This window comes from Pseudophryne corroboree, chromosome 3 (genome assembly GCF_028390025.1).
Source record: "Pseudophryne corroboree isolate aPseCor3 chromosome 3, aPseCor3.hap2, whole genome shotgun sequence".
NCBI classification, from domain to species: domain Eukaryota; kingdom Metazoa; phylum Chordata; class Amphibia; order Anura; family Myobatrachidae; genus Pseudophryne; species Pseudophryne corroboree.
This window is the reverse complement of record NC_086446.1, coordinates 1,949,742-1,967,912: the sequence shown is the minus strand read 5'-3', so window position 1 is coordinate 1,967,912 and position 18,171 is coordinate 1,949,742. Positions and strand designations below refer to the sequence as shown.

Here is an 18,171-nt window from a genome sequence, read left to right as displayed (position 1 = left end):
GGTACTAACTAAACACAGGATAATCCTAACTAATAAAAAAAAATACAAGGAGGAGTTTACCAGGCACAACTCCAGGTTTCTCTCTCACAGAGACTATAGTCTCTCCTCTTTCCCCATGCAGTGTGAGAGAAAAATGCCTTTTAACATACAGACCTACAGCTGAAAGCCCTAATTAGCCTTCTGTGAGGCTAACAGCCCAAAGACCCAAACCGGGCCTAAATGGATGGAGAATCCGCCCTCTCTTCTCATATCCAAACACATGACCCCTTATCCGGTTTTTGCCAAAATCTCTAAACAGAACCATCACAATATTCCTGGGGTTTTAAAGCACAGAGGTAAAAAAAACTGGGGCAAATACACACACACTACACACTTACCAATCGTCGGCCCGATGAGGCATGTCTGACATCATAACTGGGCGGGCACTTAAGTGTGCTCGTCCAGTTGAGATGTCAGTCATCGGCGGACCGCCCGTGTACACAGCCAGATGCGCTGATGTATCTCTGGACGCGTCGGCTGTGCTGCATGGTCGACGTGACATGTCATTGGCCATTTTGGTTGAACATATACATACAGATGGAACCACGTTCATCTTGGCTTCTCTGCTGCACCTAGGCGCACCAAGGTTTATTAGCATAAGCCTTTCATTTATTGTTCTCAGCTGCAATACAATACAGAGAGAACAATACAGCAGGGGATTTTATCGCTCACTGGGTAACTGCAGCTGTATTTATTATAGCTATCTGTAGCTAACTTTATAACATGTTATTTGTGTTGTTGTTGTTATTATTATTAGAAGCCTCGTTCTCTAGTAGCAGTGGAGAGCAAGACATGAGCCCCCTACAGCAGCCCAGGATGAATGCAGTCAAAGCTGTGGAAAGGAGGAGCACCGAAACATCCGAGAAGAAACGGAAGAGGTCCCACCGCTTCTCCCAGGCAGAGAACAAAGTCCTGGTGGACGGGGTCCTGCATTACTATCATCTGCTCTTCGGGAGGCCCAGCAGCCGCTTCAGCACGGCCAACAAAGAGGCCATCTGGCGAAAGATCGCAAATAAAGTCTCGGCGGTGGGCAGGTGCCGGCGCAATGCTACCGTGTGCCGCAAGCGGTTCTCAGATTGCAAGATCGGCGTGAGGAAGAAGCTCTCGATCATACACCAGCACGCCCAGGGGATAGGCGGCAGGAATCCCCTCAACATCGACCTGGTGGAGTGGGAGCAGAAATTGCAGGACCACTTGGCTTCAGAAGGGGGGATGGGAGTCTCCGCCGGCCTTGACAGCGGCACAGAGTTACCCCGGAGTAAATTGGGTAGAGTTGCACTATTGTGCGTTAATGCTTCCAGCCGTCACAGCCACTGTGCACAATGCTTGTTCCTTTCTCACTGTACATTGTTTTCTTTCTTTTCTTCTCATCTGTGCTTAAAGTGAAAGAAGACAACGTGCAGCCTGCGGAGAGAACTTTCACCCCTTCATCAACGGGTATGAAATTCATGGTCTTTCAACAACCGCATAACTGCGAGAAAAAGAATAATCGTATTTTCTTACATTCGGGTCTGTAATTGATGGAATATTAAAATCCTTTGTATATTTCCTCTTCTTTTTTTTTTCCCACAGGGAAAGATGTTGTGTCAAAAAGAAAGGCGCCCCAGCGGCCTGAGCCGGCGGCCTCATCTGGTAAGTTGGGATAGAGACTTCGGGCGAAGTCGCATGCAATGCTGACGTTCATGTGGTTGAAAGATTTGCAACTGCACATGCACAAAAATGTCTTCGAAAAAAATTGTACGGTGCTGGCGTCACACAGACAGAGACACTGCACCTGCTGCAGAGCTGGCGTGTAAGAACGCACCAAGCGGTATGATAGCATCCGTGAGCGCTGACAGTGGGCGCCACAGTCCTCGCACGTTCAGCCGCAAGAATCTACATAAGGGAAGGGGTTTGTAGACCTTTCGCATAAACTCACAGATGGGCAATCACAGATACACGCTGCTGTGTGTGCTTTTGCTTGCAGCTCAGGGTAAGTCCCTTCAGGTGGTTTGCCATAAAACTTGTAAACCACTGTTTTAAAAAAGATAACACAGATTATCTTTTTTATTATTATTTGGATTATTGGTGTTATTATTAGTATTATTTTTATTATTAGTAGTAGTATTTTATTATTTTCTCTAACGTCCTAGTGGATGCTGGGGACTCCGAAAGGACCATGGGGAATAGCGGCTCCGCAGGAGACTGGGCACAAAGTAAAAGCTTTAGGACTAGCTGGTGTGCACTGGCTCCTCCCCCTATGACCCTCCTCCAAGCCTCAGTTAAGATTTTGTGCCCGAAAGAGAAGGGTGCAATCTAGGTGGCTCTCCTGAGCTGCTTAGAGTAAAAGTTTAAATAGGTTTTTTATTTTCAGTGAGACCTGCTGGCAACAGGCTCACTGCATCGAGGGACTAAGGGGAGAAGAAGCGAACTCACCTGCGTGCAGAGTGGATTGGGCTTCTTAGGCTACTGGACATTAGCTCCAGAGGGACGATCACAGGCCCAGCCATGGATGGGTCCCGGAGCCGCGCCGCCGGCCCCCTTACAGATGCTGAAGCAAGAAGAGGTCCATAAATCGGCGGCAGAAGACTTTCCTGCCTTCATAAGGTAGCGCACAGCACTGCAGCTGTGCGCCATTGCTCTCAGCACACTTCACACTTCGGTCACTGAGGGTGCAGGGCGCTGGGGGGGGGGCGCCCTGGGAAGCAATGAATTTACCTTATTTGGCAAAAAATACATCACATATAGCTCCTGGGCTATATGGATGTATTTAACCCCTGCCAGTTTTCCAGAAAAAAGCGGGAGAAGAGCCCGCCGTGAAGGGGGCGGGGCCTATCTCCTCAGCACACAGCGCCATTTTTCCCACACAGCTCCGCTGGTAGGAAGGCTCCCAGAATCTCCCCTGCATCCTGCAACTACAGAAACAGGGTAAAAAAGAGAGGGGGGCACTTATTTGGCAAAATAACAGATATAAGCAGCTATAAGGGATAGACACTTATTGTAAGGTTGTCCCTATACATATATAGCGCTCTGGTGTGTGCTGGCAAACTCTCCCTCTGTCTCCCCAAGGGGCTAAGTGGGTCCTGTCCTCTATCAGAGCATTCCCTGTGTGTGTGCTGGGTGTCGGTACGTGTGTGTCGACATGTATGAGGAGGAAAATGATGTGGAGGCGGAGCAATTGCCTATAATGGTGATGTCACCCCCTAGGGAGTCGACACCTGAATGGATGGCCGTAATTAAGGAATTACGTGACAGTGTCGGCACGTTACAGAAAACTGTTGACGACATGAGACAGCCGGCAGCTCAGTTAGTGCCTGTCCAGGCGTCTCAAACACCGTCAGGGGCTATTAAACGCCCGTTACCTCAGTGGGTCGACACGGACCCAGACACAGACACTGACTCCAGTGTCGACGGTGAAGAAACAAACGTATTTTCCAGTAGGGCCACACGTTACATGATCACGGCAATGAAGGAGGTTTTGCACATCTCTGATACTGCAAGTACCACAAAAAGGGGTATTATGTGGGGTGTGAAAAAACTACCCGTAGTTTTTCCTGAATCAGATGAATTGAATGAAGTGTGTGATGAAGCGTGGGTTACCCCCGACAAAAAACTGCTAATTTCTAAAAAATTATTGGCACTATATCCCATCCCACCAGAGGTTAGGGCTCGTTGGGAAACACCCCCTAGGGTGGATAAGGCGCTCACACGCTTATCAAAACAAGTGGCGTTACCGTCTCCAGAAACGGCCGCCCTTAAGGAGCCAGCAGATAGGAGGCTGGAAAATATCCTTAAAAGTATATACACACATACTGGTGTTATACTGCGACCAGCAATCGCCTCAGCCTGGATGTGCAGTGCTGGGGTGGCTTGGTCGGATTCCCTGACTGAAAATATTGATACCCTGGACAGGGACAATATATTATTGACTATAGAGCATTTAAAGGATGCATTTCTATATATGCGAGATGCACAGAGGGATATTTGCACTCTGGCATCAAGAGTAAGTGCGATGTCCATTTCTGCCAGAAGAGGATTATGGACGCGACAGTGGTCAGGGGATGCGGATTCCAAACGGCATATGGAAGTATTGCCGTATAAAGGGGAGGAGTTATTTGGGGGCGGTCTATCGGACCTGGTGGCCACGGCAACGGCTGGGAAATCCACCTTTTTACCCCAAGTCACCTCGCAGCAGAAAAAGATACCGTCTTTTCAGGCGCAGTCCTTTCGTCCCCATAAGGGCAAGCGGGCAAAAGGCCACTCATATCTGCCCCGGGGCAGAGGAAGGGGAAAAAGACTGCAACAGACAGCTTCTTCCCACGAACAGAAGCCTTCCCCCGCTTCTGCCAAGTCCTCAGCATGACGCTGGGGCCTTACAAGCGGACTCAGGCACGGTGGGGGCCCGTCTCAAGAATTTCAGCGCGCAGTGGGCTCACTCGCAAGTGGACCCCTGGATCCTGCAGGTAGTATCTCAGGGGTACAAATTGGAATTCGAGACGTCTCCCCCTCGCCGGTTCCTGAAGTCTGCTTTACCAACGTCTACCCCCGACAGGGAGGCGGTATTGGAAGCCATTCACAAGCTGTATTCCCAGCAAGTGATAATCAAGGTACCCCTCCTACAACAGGGAAAGGGGTATTACTCCACGCTGTTTGTGGTACCGAAGCCGGACGGCTCGGTGAGACCCATTTTAAATCTGAAAGCCTTGAACACTTACATAAAAAGGTTCAAGTTCAAGATGGAGTCACTCAGAGCAGTGATAGCGAACCTGGAAGAAGGGGACTACATGGTGTCTCTGGACATCAAGGATGCTTACCTCCATGTCCCAACTTGCCCTTCTCAAGGGTACCTCAGGTTTGTGGTACAGAACTGTCACTATCAGTTTCAGACGCTGCCGTTTGGATTGTCCACGGCACCCCGGGTCTTTACCAAGGTTATGGCCGAAATGATGATTCTTCTTCGAAGAAAAGGCGTCTTAATTATCCCTTACTTGGACGATCTCCTGATAAGGGCACGGTCCAGAGAACAGTTAGAGGTCGGAGTAGCACTATCTCAAATAGTACTACGACAGCACGGATGGATTCTAAATATTCCAAAATCGCAGCTGATTCCGACGACACGTCTGCTGTTCCTAGGGATGATTCTGGACACAGTACAGAAGAAGAGAAAGCCAGGGAATTATCCGACCTAGTCAGGAAACTCCTAACACCAGGCCAGGTGTCAGTGCATCAGTGCACAAGGGTCCTGGGAAAGATGGTGGCTTCTTACGAAGCGATTCCATTCGGCAGATTCCACGCAAGAACTTTTCAGTTGGATCTGCTAGACAAATGGTCCGGATCGCATCTTCAAATGCATCAGCGGATAACCCTGTCTCCAAGGACAAGGGTGTCTCCCCTGTGGTGGTTACAGAGTGCTCATCTCCTAGAGGGCCGCAGATTCAGCATTCAGGATTGGGTCCTGGTGACCACGGATGCCAGCCTGAGAGGCTGGGGAGCAGTCACACAGGGAAAAAATTTCCAGGGCTTGTGGTCAAGCATGGAAACGTCACTTCACATAAATATCCTGGAACTAAGGGCCATTTACAATGCCCTAAGTCAGGCAAGGCCTCTGCTTCAGGGTCAGCCTGTATTGATCCAGTCGGACAACATCACGGCAGTCGCCCACGTAAACAGACAGGGCGGCACAAGAAGCAGGAAGGCAATGACGGAAGTGGCAAGGATTCTTCGCTGGGCGGAAAATCATGTGATAGCACTGTCAGCAGTGTTCATTCCGGGAGTGGACAACTGGGAAGCAGACTTCCTCAGCAGACACGATCTTCACCCGGGGGAGTGGGGACTTCACCCAGAAGTCTTCCACATGATTGTAAACCGTTGGGAAAAACCAAAGGTGGACATGATGGCGTCTCGCCTCAACAAAAAACTGGACAGATATTGCTCCAGGTCAAGGGACCCTCAGGCAATAGCTGTGGACGCTCTGGTAACACCGTGGGTGTACCGGTCAGTGTATGTGTTCCCTCCTCTTCCTCTCATACCAAAAGTACTGAGAATCATAAGAAGGAGAGGAGTAAAGACTATACTCGTGGCTCCGGATTGGCCAAGAAGGACTTGGTACCCGGAAATTCAAGAGATGCTCACGGAAGACCCGTGGCCTCTACCTCTAAGACAGGACCTGCTCCAGCAGGGACCATGTCTGTTCCAAGACTTACCGCGGCTGCGTTTGACGGCATGGCGGTTGAACGCCGGATCCTGAAGGAAAAAGGCATTCCGGATGAAGTCATCCCTACCCTGATCAAAGCCAGGAAGGATGTAACCGTACAACATTATCACCGTATTTGGCGTAAATATGTTGCGTGGTGCGAGGCCAGGAAGGCCCCTACGGAGGAATTTCAACTGGGTCGATTCCTGCATTTCCTGCAAACAGGACTGTCTATGGGCCTCAAATTAGGGTCCATTAAGGTTCAAATTTCGGCCCTGTCGATATTCTTCCAAAAAGAACTAGCTTCTGTTCCTGAAGTTCAGACGTTTGTCAAGGGAGTACTGCATATACAGCCTCCTTTTGTGCCTCCAGTGGCACCTTGGGATCTCAATGTAGTATTGGGATTCCTAAAATCACATTGGTTTGAACCACTCACCACTGTGGACTTGAAATATCTCACATGGAAAGTGGTAATGCTGTTAGCCCTGGCTTCAGCCAGGCGTGTATCAGAATTGGCGGCTTTATCCTATAAAAGCCCTTACCTAATTTTTCATACGGACAGGGCAGAATTGAGGACTCGTCCTCAATTTCTCCCTAAGGTGGTTTCAGCATTTCACTTAAACCAACCTATTGTGGTGCCTGCGGCTACTAGGGACTTGGAGGATTCCAAGTTGCTGGACGTAGTCAGGGCCCTGAAAATATATGTTTCCAGGACGGCTGGAGTCAGAAAATCTGACTCGCTGTTTATCCTGTATGCACCCAACAAGCTGGGTGCTCCTGCTTCTAAGCAGACGATTGCTCGTTGGATTTGTAGTACAATTCAGCTTGCACATTCTGTGGCTGGCCTGCCACAGCCAAAATCTGTAAAAGCCCATTCCACATGGAAAGTGGGCTCATCTTGGGCGGCTGCCCGAGGGGTCTCGGCTTTACAACTTTGCCGAGCAGCTACTTGGTCAGGGGCAAACACGTTTGCTAAATTCTACAAATTTGATACCCTGGCTGAGGAGGACCTGGAGTTCTCTCATTCGGTGCTGCAGAGTCATCCGCACTCTCCCGCCCGTTTGGGAGCTTTGGTATAATCCCCATGGTCCTTTCGGAGTCCCCAGCATCCACTAGGACGTTAGAGAAAATAAGAATTTACTTACCGATAATTCTATTTCTCATAGTCCGTAGTGGATGCTGGGCGCCCATCCCAAGTGCGGATTGTCTGCATTACTTGTACATAGTTATTGTTACAAAAATCGGGTTATTGTTGTTGTGAGCCATCTTTTCAGAGGCTCCCCTGTTATCATACTGTTAACTGGGTTCATATCACAGGTTGTACGGTGTGATTGGTGTGGCTGGTATGAGTCTTACCCGGGATTCAAAATCCTTCCTTATTGTGTACGCTCGTCCGGGCACAGTATCCTAACTGAGGCTTGGAGGAGGGTCATAGGGGGAGGAGCCAGTGCACACCAGCTAGTCCTAAAGCTTTTACTTTGTGCCCAGTCTCCTGCGGAGCCGCTATTCCCCATGGTCCTTTCGGAGTCCCCAGCATCCACTACGGACTATGAGAAATAGAATTATCGGTAAGTAAATTCTTATTATTATTATTGCTGTTGTTTGTTGTTATTTCTCTTATGCCCTAGAGGATGCTGGGGACTCCGTAAGGACCATGGGGTATAGACGGCTCCGCAGGAGACATGGGCACTGTAAAGCTTTAGAATGGGTGTGCACTGGCTCCTCCCTCTATGCCCCTCCTCCAGACCGTAGTTGGATCCTGTGCCCAGAGGCGACTGGGTGCATTACAGGGAGCTCTCCTGAGTTTCTCTGAAAAAGCTTTTGTTAGGTTTTTTATTTTCAGGGAGCACTGCTGGCAACAGACTCCCTGCATCGTGGGACTGAGGGGAGAGAAGCAGACCTACTTCTGTGAGTTGAAAGGCTCTGCTTCTTAGGCTACTGGATACCATTAGCTCCAGAGGGATCGGTACGCAGGTCTCATCCTTGCCGTCCGTCCCGGAGCCGTGCCGCCGTCCTCACAGAGCCGGAAGATAGAAGCTGGGTGAGTATGAGAAGAAAGAAGACTTCAAAGGCGGCAGAAGACTTCAGATCTTCATGAGGTAACGCGCAGTGGTAACGCTGCGCGCCGTTGCTCCCAGCTCACACACACAGGCGCCACAGTAAGGGTGCAGGGCGCAGGGGGGGCGCCCTGGGCAGCATAAATATACTTCAGATAAGACTGGCAGAGTACTTATAGATACTGTAAAGGCTATATAATTCCAAATCCCCCGCCAGTATAAAGATTTAGAGCGGGACCGAAGCCCGCCATCGGGGGGCGGAGCTTGATCCTCCAGCACTAACCAGCGCCATTTTCTCCTCAGCATGCTGCAGAGAAGCTGCGCCCGGACTCTCCCCTGCTGATATCAAGTACAGAGGGCCAAAACGAGGGGGGGGGGGGGGCACATTATTTGGCGCAAAAGTTTGGTGTATTACACATTTATATAAAAAGCGCTGACAGGCTGGGACTTTGTCTCAGTATGCAGTGGCGCTGGGTGTGTGCTGGCATTCTCTCTCTCTGTCTCTCCTAAGGGCCCTATTGTGGGTCAGTCCCCATAATATTAGGTATCCCAGTGTGTGTGGGGGTGTCAGTACGTGTGTGTCGACATGTCTGAGGCGGAAGGCTCGTCTAGGGAGGAGGCAGAGCAGATGATTGTGGTGTCTCCGTCGGCGCCGCCGACACCTGATTGGATGAATATGTGTAATGTTTTAAATGCTAATGTGACTTTATTACATAAAAGATTGGACAAAGCAGAGTCCAAGGAGAAAGCAGGGAGTCATTCCATGGCTTTGACTGTGTCACAGGACCCTTCGGGGTCTCAAAAACGTCCCCTTTCACAGGTAGTAGACACTGATACCGACACGGATTCCGACTCCAGTGTCGACGATGATGATAAGTGGCACCCAAGGGTGGCCAAGAGTAGTCAATATATGATTGTTGCAATAAAATATGTTTTGCATATCACTGAGGACCTGTCTGTCTCTGACACAAAGGTCGGCATGTTTAAGGAAAGGAATCCTGAGGTAACTTTTCCCCATCTCACGAGCTGAATGCCCTGTTTGAAAAAGCTTGGGAGACTCCAGATAAGAAACTGCAGATTCCCAGGAGAATTATTACGGCGTAACCTTTCCACCCAGGACAGGTTACGGTGGGAATCCTCGGGTGTAGTATGGTATGCCGGCGGCCGGGCTCCCGGCGACCAGCATACCGGCGCCGGGAGCCTGACCGCCGGCATACTGACACCGTGGCGAGCGCAAAGGAGCCCCTTGCAGGCTCGCTACACGCGCCACGCTATTTTATTCTCCCTCCAGGGGGGCCGTGGAACCCCACGAAGGAGAATATATGTCGGTATGCCGGGTGTCGGGATTCCGGCGCCCGTATACTGTGCGCTGGGATCCCGACATTCGGCAAACTGAAGACCACCCGGAATCCTCACCCACGGTGGACAAGGCTTTAACGCGCTTGTCACAAAAAAAAAAAAAAAAAAGTGGCGCTACCATCCCCTGATACGGCAGCCCTCAAGGATCCTGCTGATCGCAGACAGGAAACTGCCTTAAAATCAATTTATACACATACAGGTGCCCTACTAAGGCCAGCAGTAGCGTCGGCATGGGGGGGGGGGTAGCGCAGTTGCAGCGTGGGCAGATACCTTGTCATCTGACCTTGACACCCTAGATAAAGATACCATTTATTTGACCTTGGGTCACACTTAAGACGCAGCATTATATATGAGAGAAGCTGCGAGAGATATTGGGCTGTTGGGTTCAAGAGCCAATGCCATGGCAATTTCTGCTAGACGGTCCCTGTGGACCCACCAATGGACAGGTGACGCTGATTCAAAAAGACATATTGAGACTTTGCCTTACAAAGGTGAAGTTTTATTTGGGGAGGGCCTCGCGGATCTGGTTTCCACAGCTACCGCGGGTAAATCTTCTTTTTTGCCTTATGTTCCCCCACAGCAAAAGAAAACACCTCAATACCAGATGCAGTCCTTTCGGTCGCATAAGTTCAGAAAGGGTCGGGGCTCTTCCTACCTCGCCAGAGGTGGAGGTAGAGGGAAAAGAATGCCTGCTACGGCTAGTTCCCAGGGACAAAAGTCCTCCCCGTCCTCTACAAAATCCACTGCATGACGCTGGGGCTCCGCTGAGGGAGTCCGCGCCGGTGGGGGCACGTCTTCGACTCTTCAGCCAAGTCTGGGTTAAGTCGGACTTGGATCCTTGGGCGATAGAAATTGTATCCCAGGGATGCAAACTAGAATTCGAAGAGGTGCCTCCTCACCGATTTTTCAAATCAGTCTTGCCAGTTTCCTCCCCAGAGAGGGAAACAGTGGCAGCTGCCATACAGAAACTGTATCATCAGTAAGCGATTATCAAGGTTCCCCTTCTACAACAGGGGAAGGGTTTTTATTCGAGCCTTTTTGTGGTCCCGAAACCGGATGGCTCGGCCGGGCCCATTATGAATCTAAAATCCCTGAACCTATATCTGAAAAGGTTCAAGTTCAAGATGGAATCTCTCCGAGCAGTGATCTCCAGCCTGGAAGGGGGGGGTGGGGGGGGGGGGGGGTGGGGGGGGGTGTCACTAGACATAAAGGATGCATACCTTCATGTCCCCATTTATCCTCCTCACCAGGTGTACCTCCGTTTTGTGGTACAGGACTGCCATTACCAATTCCAGACGTTGCCGTTTGGTCTGTCCACGGCACCGAGGGTATTTACCAAAGTAATGGCCGAAATGATGATACTCCTTCGAAAGAAGGGAGTTATAATTATCCCGTACTTGGACGATCTCCTTATAAAGGCGAGGTCCAGGGAGCAGTTGTTGGTAGGAGTAGCACTATCTCAGGAAGTGCTACGACAGCACGGCTGGATTCTGAATATCCCAAAGTCGCAGCTGGTTCCTACGACGCGTCTGCTGTTCCTGGGCATGATTCTGGACACAGAACAGAAGAAGGTGTTTCTCCCGGAGGAGAAGGCCAAGGAGTTGTCATCTCTGGTCAGAGACCTCCTGAAACCAAAACAGGTGTCGGTGCATCACTGCACGCGAGTCCTGGGAAAGATGGTAGCTTCTTACGAGGCAATTCCATTCGGCAGGTTCCATGCAAGGATCTTTCAGTGGGATCTGTTAGACAAGTGGTCCGGATCGCATCTTCAGATGCATCGGCTGATCACCCTGTCCCCGAGGGCCAGGGTGTCTGTGCTGTGGTGGCTGCAGAGTGCTCATCTTCTCGAGGGCCGCAGATTCGGCATACAGGACTGGGTCCTGGTGACCACGGATGCAAGCCTCCGAGGTTGGGGGGCAGTCACTCAAGGAAGAAACTTCCAGGGACAATGGTCGAGTCAGGAGGCTTCCCTACACATAAATATTCTGGAACTAAGGGCCATTTACAATGCCCTAAGTCAGGCAAGACCCCTGCTTCAAAACCAGCCGGTGCTGATTCAGTCAGACAACATCACGGCGGTCGCCCATGTAAACCGACAGGGCGGCACAAGAAGCAGGATGGCGATGGCAGAAGCCACAAGGATTCTCCGATGGGCGGAAAATCACGTGATAGCACTGTCAGCAGTGTTCATTCCGGGAGTGGACAACTGGGAAGCAGACTTCCTCAGCAGGCACGACCTCCACCCGGGAGAGTGGGGACTTCATCCAGAAGTCTTCCAGCTGATTGTAAATCGCTGGGAAAGGCCACAGGTGGACATGATGGCGTCCCGCCTCAACAAAAAGCTAAAAAGATATTGCGCCAGGTCAAGGGACCCTCAGGCGATAGCTGTGGACGCTCTAGTGACACCGTGGGTGTACCAGTCGGTTTATGTGTTCCCTCCTCTTCCTCTCATACCAAAGGTGCTGAGGATAATAAGAAAGAGAGGAGTAAGAACTATACTCATCGTTCCGGATTGGCAAAGAAGGACTTGGTACCCGGAACTACAAGAAATGATCTCAGAGGACCCTTGGCCTCTGCCTCTCAGACAGGACCTGCTACAGCAGGGGCCCTGTCTGTTCCAAGACTTACCGCGGCTGCGTTTGACGGCATGGCGGTTGAACGCCGGATCCTGATGGAAAAGGGCATTCCGGTTGAAGTCATTCCTACACTGATAAAAGCTAGGAAGGATGTGACAGCAAAACATTATCACCGCATATGGCGGAAATATGTTGCTTGGTGTGAGGCTATGAAGGCCCCAACAGAAGAATTTCAGCTGGGTCGATTTCTGCACTTCCTACAGTCAGGAGTGACTATGGGCCTAAAATTGGAATCCATTAAAGTCCAGATTTCGTCCCTGTCTATTTTCTTTCAAAAAGAACTGGCTTCACTGCCTGAAGTTCAGACGTTTGTTAAGGGAGTGCTGCATATTCAGCCCCCTTTTGTGCCCCCAGTGGCACCTTGGGATCTCAACGTTGTGTTGGATTTCCTAAAATCACATTGGTTTGAGCCACTTCAGACCGTGGAATTAAAATATCTCACGTGGAAAGTGGTCATGCTTTTGGCCTTGGCTTCGGCTAGGCAGGTGTCAGAATTGGCGGCTTTGTCCTGTAAAAGCCCCTATCTGATCTTCCATATGGACAGAGCAGAATTGAGGACTCGTCCCCAATTTCTCCCTAAGGTGGTATCAGCGTTTCATTTGAACCAACCTATTGTGGTGCCTGCGGCTACTCGGGACTTGGAGGCTTCCAAGTTGCTGGACGTAGTCCGGGCCCTGAAAATCTATGTTTCCAGGACGGCTAGAGTCAGAAAGACTGACTCGCTGTTTATCCTGCATGCACCCAACAAGCTGGGTGCTCCTGCTTCTAAGCAGACTATTGCTCGCTGGATCTGCTCCACGATTCAACTTGCACATTCTGCGGCTGGACTGCCGCATCCTAAATCAGTAAAAGCCCATTCCACGAGGAAGGTGGGCTCTTCTTGGGCGGCTGCCCGAGGGGTCTCGGCTTTACAACTTTGCCGAGCTGCTACCTGGTCGGGATCAAACACGTTTGCAAAATTCTACAAGTTTGATACCCTGGCCGAGGAGGAACTTGAGTTTGCTCATTCGGTGCTGCAGAGTCATCCGCACTCTCCCGCCCGTTTGGGAGCTTTGGTATAATCCCCATGGTCCTTACGGAGTTCCCAGCATCCACTAGGACGTCAGAGAAAATAAGAATTTACTCACCGTTAATTCTATTTCTCGTAATCCGTAGTGGATGCTGGGCGCCCGTCCCAAGTGCGGATTGTCTGCAATACTTGTATATAGTTATTGCTTAACTAAAGGGTTATTGTTATGAGCCATCTGTTCAGTGAGGCTCAGTTGTTATTCATACTGTTAACTGGGTATAGTTATCACGAGTTGTACGGTGTGCTGGTATGAGTCTTACCCGGGATTCCAAATCCTTTCCTTGTAGTGTCAGCTCTTCCGGGCACAGTTTCCCTAACTGAGGTCTGGAGGAAGGGCATAGAGGGAGGAGCCAGTGCACACCAGTAGTCCTAATTCTTTCTTAGAGTGCCCAGTCTCCTGCGGAGCCCGTCTATTCCCCATGGTCCTTACGGAGTTCCCAGCATCCACTACGGACTACGAGAAATAGAATTACCGGTGAGTAAATTCTTATTTTTTATTACTACTACTACTATTATTATTATTTTCTGCAGCAGAGTACCTTGGTTTCCACAGGGAAACATCGGGTGTAGAGATGGATCTTGATCCAGATCACCAACAGGCTAAAGCTTTATGCTGTCCCAGGATGCATTGGGTTCTCCTCTATAACCTCGCCTCCAGGCACTGAGAGAGCTTAGTTTCGAGTTGGTGCCTGTAGAAGCAGGTTACTAGAAAAAGCTTTTTAAGAAGACTTCAAGGGCCGCAGTACTTACATGTCAGGGTGACATTCTGTGCTGCGGTTCCGTCACCACCCAAGCAGCGTTGCATACTCCCGCGGCTCAGTTCTTGGATACTTGTGGTGGAGACACTCCGGCTCTAGGCACACGGTCGCAGACGATCTCCTGGTTCGCGTGGCTGCTACAAAGGGAGGAGGTAAGAGGGTCCCCCAGGCGGGACCCGCCATTAAATCGTGTTCCTGTCGCGGTCTAGGGAGACGGACCGCGACGCTGGCGTGGACACTGTTACTGGGCAAGGACCCCACTATATCTGCCAGGGCATAGGAGTACAGGTCGGGTGTATTAACGCCCAGTTTAATAAGACTCCGTACAGCCAGGTGGTGAGACCAGCATAGGGGAGTCGGCGCATGACCTGTAGCCACTCCCAGGCCAAGGGCGACACATACTGAAGATTTTCCCACCCTGGCGCTGTCGCACACTCCCTCACTCCCTGACTGAGACAATGGGCGCCAACTTAGGTGTAGCTGCGGCTGGTGTTCGGGATTGCAGGGCAGGGTCTCCCTTGTAAAGCCGCCTGTATACACTTAAGTATTCTACGTGTCTCTATACAGACAGCGTTCGTTAAGAACAAGTGTACCTGTTACATGATATATTGTACGAGTATTCTGACATATACCTCCAGTCTAGGACCGCGTTGTTTGTGTTTTTATATATATATATATATATATATATATATATATATATATATATGTATATATATATATATATGTATGTATGTATGTATGTATGTACTGTGTCTTGGCTTGGCACTCCAGATACACGTGCAGACACTAAGGTGCCCTCCCGGAAACATTAATAGCTGCTGAGATCTCACCACAAGGGAAGAACAAGGCGACACTCTGATATTCCAATTCTCACGTAGCTTTAGTGAATCCTAATTACATGTCTGTCAATGTTTCAAGGTCTGTAGACCTTTTCGTCAGGACATTACAACAGTGAAAAGCAAAAGCTGCTGTACATAGACCCACTATTGCTGCCTCCAGGGCTGCTAAAGGTATTGAGGCATGGGTTCAGGCATTAGAGGAAGAGCTGCCCGAGGATATATCTGACAATGCCAGGCAATACCTGTCTCACATCACCACTGCCTCCTGTTATATTTAGGAGGCGTCCTCTGAGGCGGGTGTGTTGGTGGCCAAGGCATCGACTACGTCTGTCCTGGCTCGTCGTATTCTGTGGTTGAGGTCATGGAAGGTGGAACTGGACTCCAAAACACCTTGGAGGTACTCCCTTTTACTGGGGTCATCTTATTTGGGGAAGACCTAAATAATTTGGTGTCTGAAATGGCAGATACTATGACTGCCTTTTTCACAAGGTACCATTTTCGTTCCTTTCGGCCTCAAGGGAAAGCAAAGGTCATACCCGAGATAATCTCGTGCTCCCATATCCACAAAGCCCAAGGCCAAACAATCCTGGGCTGCACGTCAGCCTACTTCTAGAGAAAAGCTTGCAGCATGACGGGACAGGCCTCCACCTGGGGGACCCCAAGGTGGGAGGCCGACTTCTACAGTTCACCCGGATCTGGTTGAAGACTACTTCAGATGCATGGGTGCTGGAATTGGTTTCTCATGGGTACGCAGTCTCTTTCAGGAGATGTCCCCCTCGCCAGTTTTGCTCCACGGTTATCCCTTTCGGATCCATTAAAGGCGCAAGCTCTGCAAATGGGTAGGAGTTCCCTCCTGGATACAGGAGTGGTTGTGCCGGTACCTCTGTCCAAGAGAGGCAGAGGTTACTATCGACCCTGTTTCTAGTCCCAAACCGCATGGGTCTTTCCGGCCTATTCTCATCCTCACTCAACAAGTTTGTATGAGTGTCCAAGTTCCGTACGGAAACACTACGCCTAATTGTAACTGGCTATGGAACCCGGAGACTATATGGTATTCCTGGATATACAGGATGCGTACCTGCATATACCTATTGCCATGTCACATCAGCAGTATCTGCGGTTTGCTAATGGCAACCTACACTATCAGTTCCAGGCTCTGCCATTTGAAATGGCTACGGCTCCTCGGTTTTCCCCCAATGTCTTGGCCGCAATGACGGCTCGTCTCCATCGCCAGGGAGTCGAGATCCTGCCGTATTTGAACGACTTGCCAATTCTGGCAAATTCCCACTATGTCCTCCTCCGTCATCTGCAACTGAAGATAAGCTTCCTACAAGCCCATGGGTGGCTCATCAATTGGAAGAAGTCCTCGCTGGTCCCTGCTCAGAGCATGGTGCACCTGGGGGCACTGCTGGACACGCAGAGTCAATGGCTGTTTCTTTCTCCAGGAAAGGTCCTGATGTTTCAGGACAGGATAAGATACTGCAAGTCCTTGGCCTGACGGTGTCTGCTTGCGACATGGCAGAGTAAGCTCAATTTAATTCCCGCCCTCTCTAGAGGTTAATCCTTTCCAAGTGGGACATCCTACCTCATCGGATCAGATCTCACATGATTACCTTGACTCCGGAGGTTCGTCTGTCGGTGACCTGGTGGCTATAGGACCAGCAACTAAGCAGGGGCCGTCCCTTCTGGATCCCCGACTGGGTCCTACTGACTATGGCTGCCAGTCTGAGGGGATGGGGTGCGGTGTTGGAGCACCACTCTTTTCAGGGTCGGTGGACAAAGGAGGAATCACTCCTCCCAATCAACAATGTGGAATTGCGTGCAGTGTTCAATACGTTATCTCTTGCCCTGCCTATAGTACAGAACAGGCCTGATCAAGTACGTTCAGGCCGCCACCACGGTGGCATACATAACCCATCAAGGCGGCACTCGAAACCGCATGGCAATGATGGAAGTGTAAAAATTTCTTTGTTGGGCGGAACACCATCTGCCAGCAATATCGACAGTGTTCATTCCGAGCGTCCTAAACTGGGAAACAGACTTCCTCGGTTACCTGGATGTGCACGCCGGTGAGTGGAGTCTTCATCCAGAAGTCTTTCAACTCCTAGTGGACAAGTGGGGCCTACCAGATGTAGACCTGATGGCGTCTCGACACAATCACAAGGTTACGGTCTTCGGATCAAGGCCCAGGGAACCTCCAGCAGCGTTCGTGGACGCACTAGCCATTCCATGGAACTTCGGCTGCCCTACGGGTTCCCTCTAGTGTAACTCCTGCCCAGGGTCCTGCGGAAGTTCAAACAAGAAGGAGGAATACTATTTCTAGTCACTCCAGCGTGGCCTAGGCGGCAGTGGTTCTGAAACCTGCAGGGTCTGTCAACAGAGCGTCCTCTCCTACTTCCTCAGCACCCAGCCCTCCTCGTACAGGGTCCTTGTGTCTACCCAGACCTGGCCAGACTGGCTTTGATTGCGTGGCTCTTGAAGCATCACTCCTGAGGTCCAAAGAATTCTCCGAGGCGGTTGTCCAAACTGTGTTGAAAGCTCGCTAAACGGCTTCTGCCCGGATTTCTTACAGGGTCTGGAATTCTTACTTTACCTGGTGTGCTGATAAGAAATATAACGCATACAGATTCAGATCTTAGAGGCTATATAGCCTAGTGGACTAAAGCGCCCAGTGCTTGACTCATTGACCTGGATTTAATCCTGATCACTGTCAGGTTGTTTTCCAGAATCTGGCTTTTCTGTGGCAAGGCTTGGATTTAGGCCTTCGTCTGGCCTTCCTCAAGGTTCATATCTGTCTTGTCGGTATGGTTTCAGAGAAAAATTGCATCTATACCTGACGTTCGTACATTTACTCGGGGGGTCTTACGGATTCAGCCTCCCTATGACCAGCCTGTGGCTCCATGGGACCTGTCTTTTGTCCTGAATGCCCTGCAAGAGTCTCAGTGACCTTGGGGCAGTGGACCTTAAATGGCTCATGGACACGGTCCTGTTCTTACTGGTTGCCTCTGGTAGGAGGGTGTTGGACTTGGGTACTTTGTCCTGTCGTCCACCCTCTCTGATACTTCATCATGACTGGGCAGTTCTTAGATCTCGCCCTGGTTATTTACCTAAGGTGATGCCATCTTTTCACCTTAACCTAGAGATTGTGGTTTCGGCCTTCATCTCTTCTGCTTTATCCTCCAAAGAGCGGTCTTTGGATGTGGTACGGGCTCTCCATATATATGGGGTGAGGACTGCCTCCA

The 18,171-nt window shown here is 50.3% G+C and overlaps 1 protein-coding gene across 1 annotated transcript in view; it reads left to right on the top strand.

The window, feature by feature from the left end:
* The window catches only part of LOC135054487 (uncharacterized), a 181,573-nt gene that overhangs the window by 117,876 nt on the left and 45,526 nt on the right, over positions 1-18,171 (top strand). Inside the window, exons 11-13 of the mRNA XM_063957594.1 lie at positions 797-1,306; positions 1,423-1,476; positions 1,612-1,671. Of these exons, the coding sequence (XP_063813664.1) occupies positions 797-1,306; positions 1,423-1,476; positions 1,612-1,671 (624 nt within the window). The remainder of the gene's footprint in view (positions 1-796; positions 1,307-1,422; positions 1,477-1,611; positions 1,672-18,171) is intronic.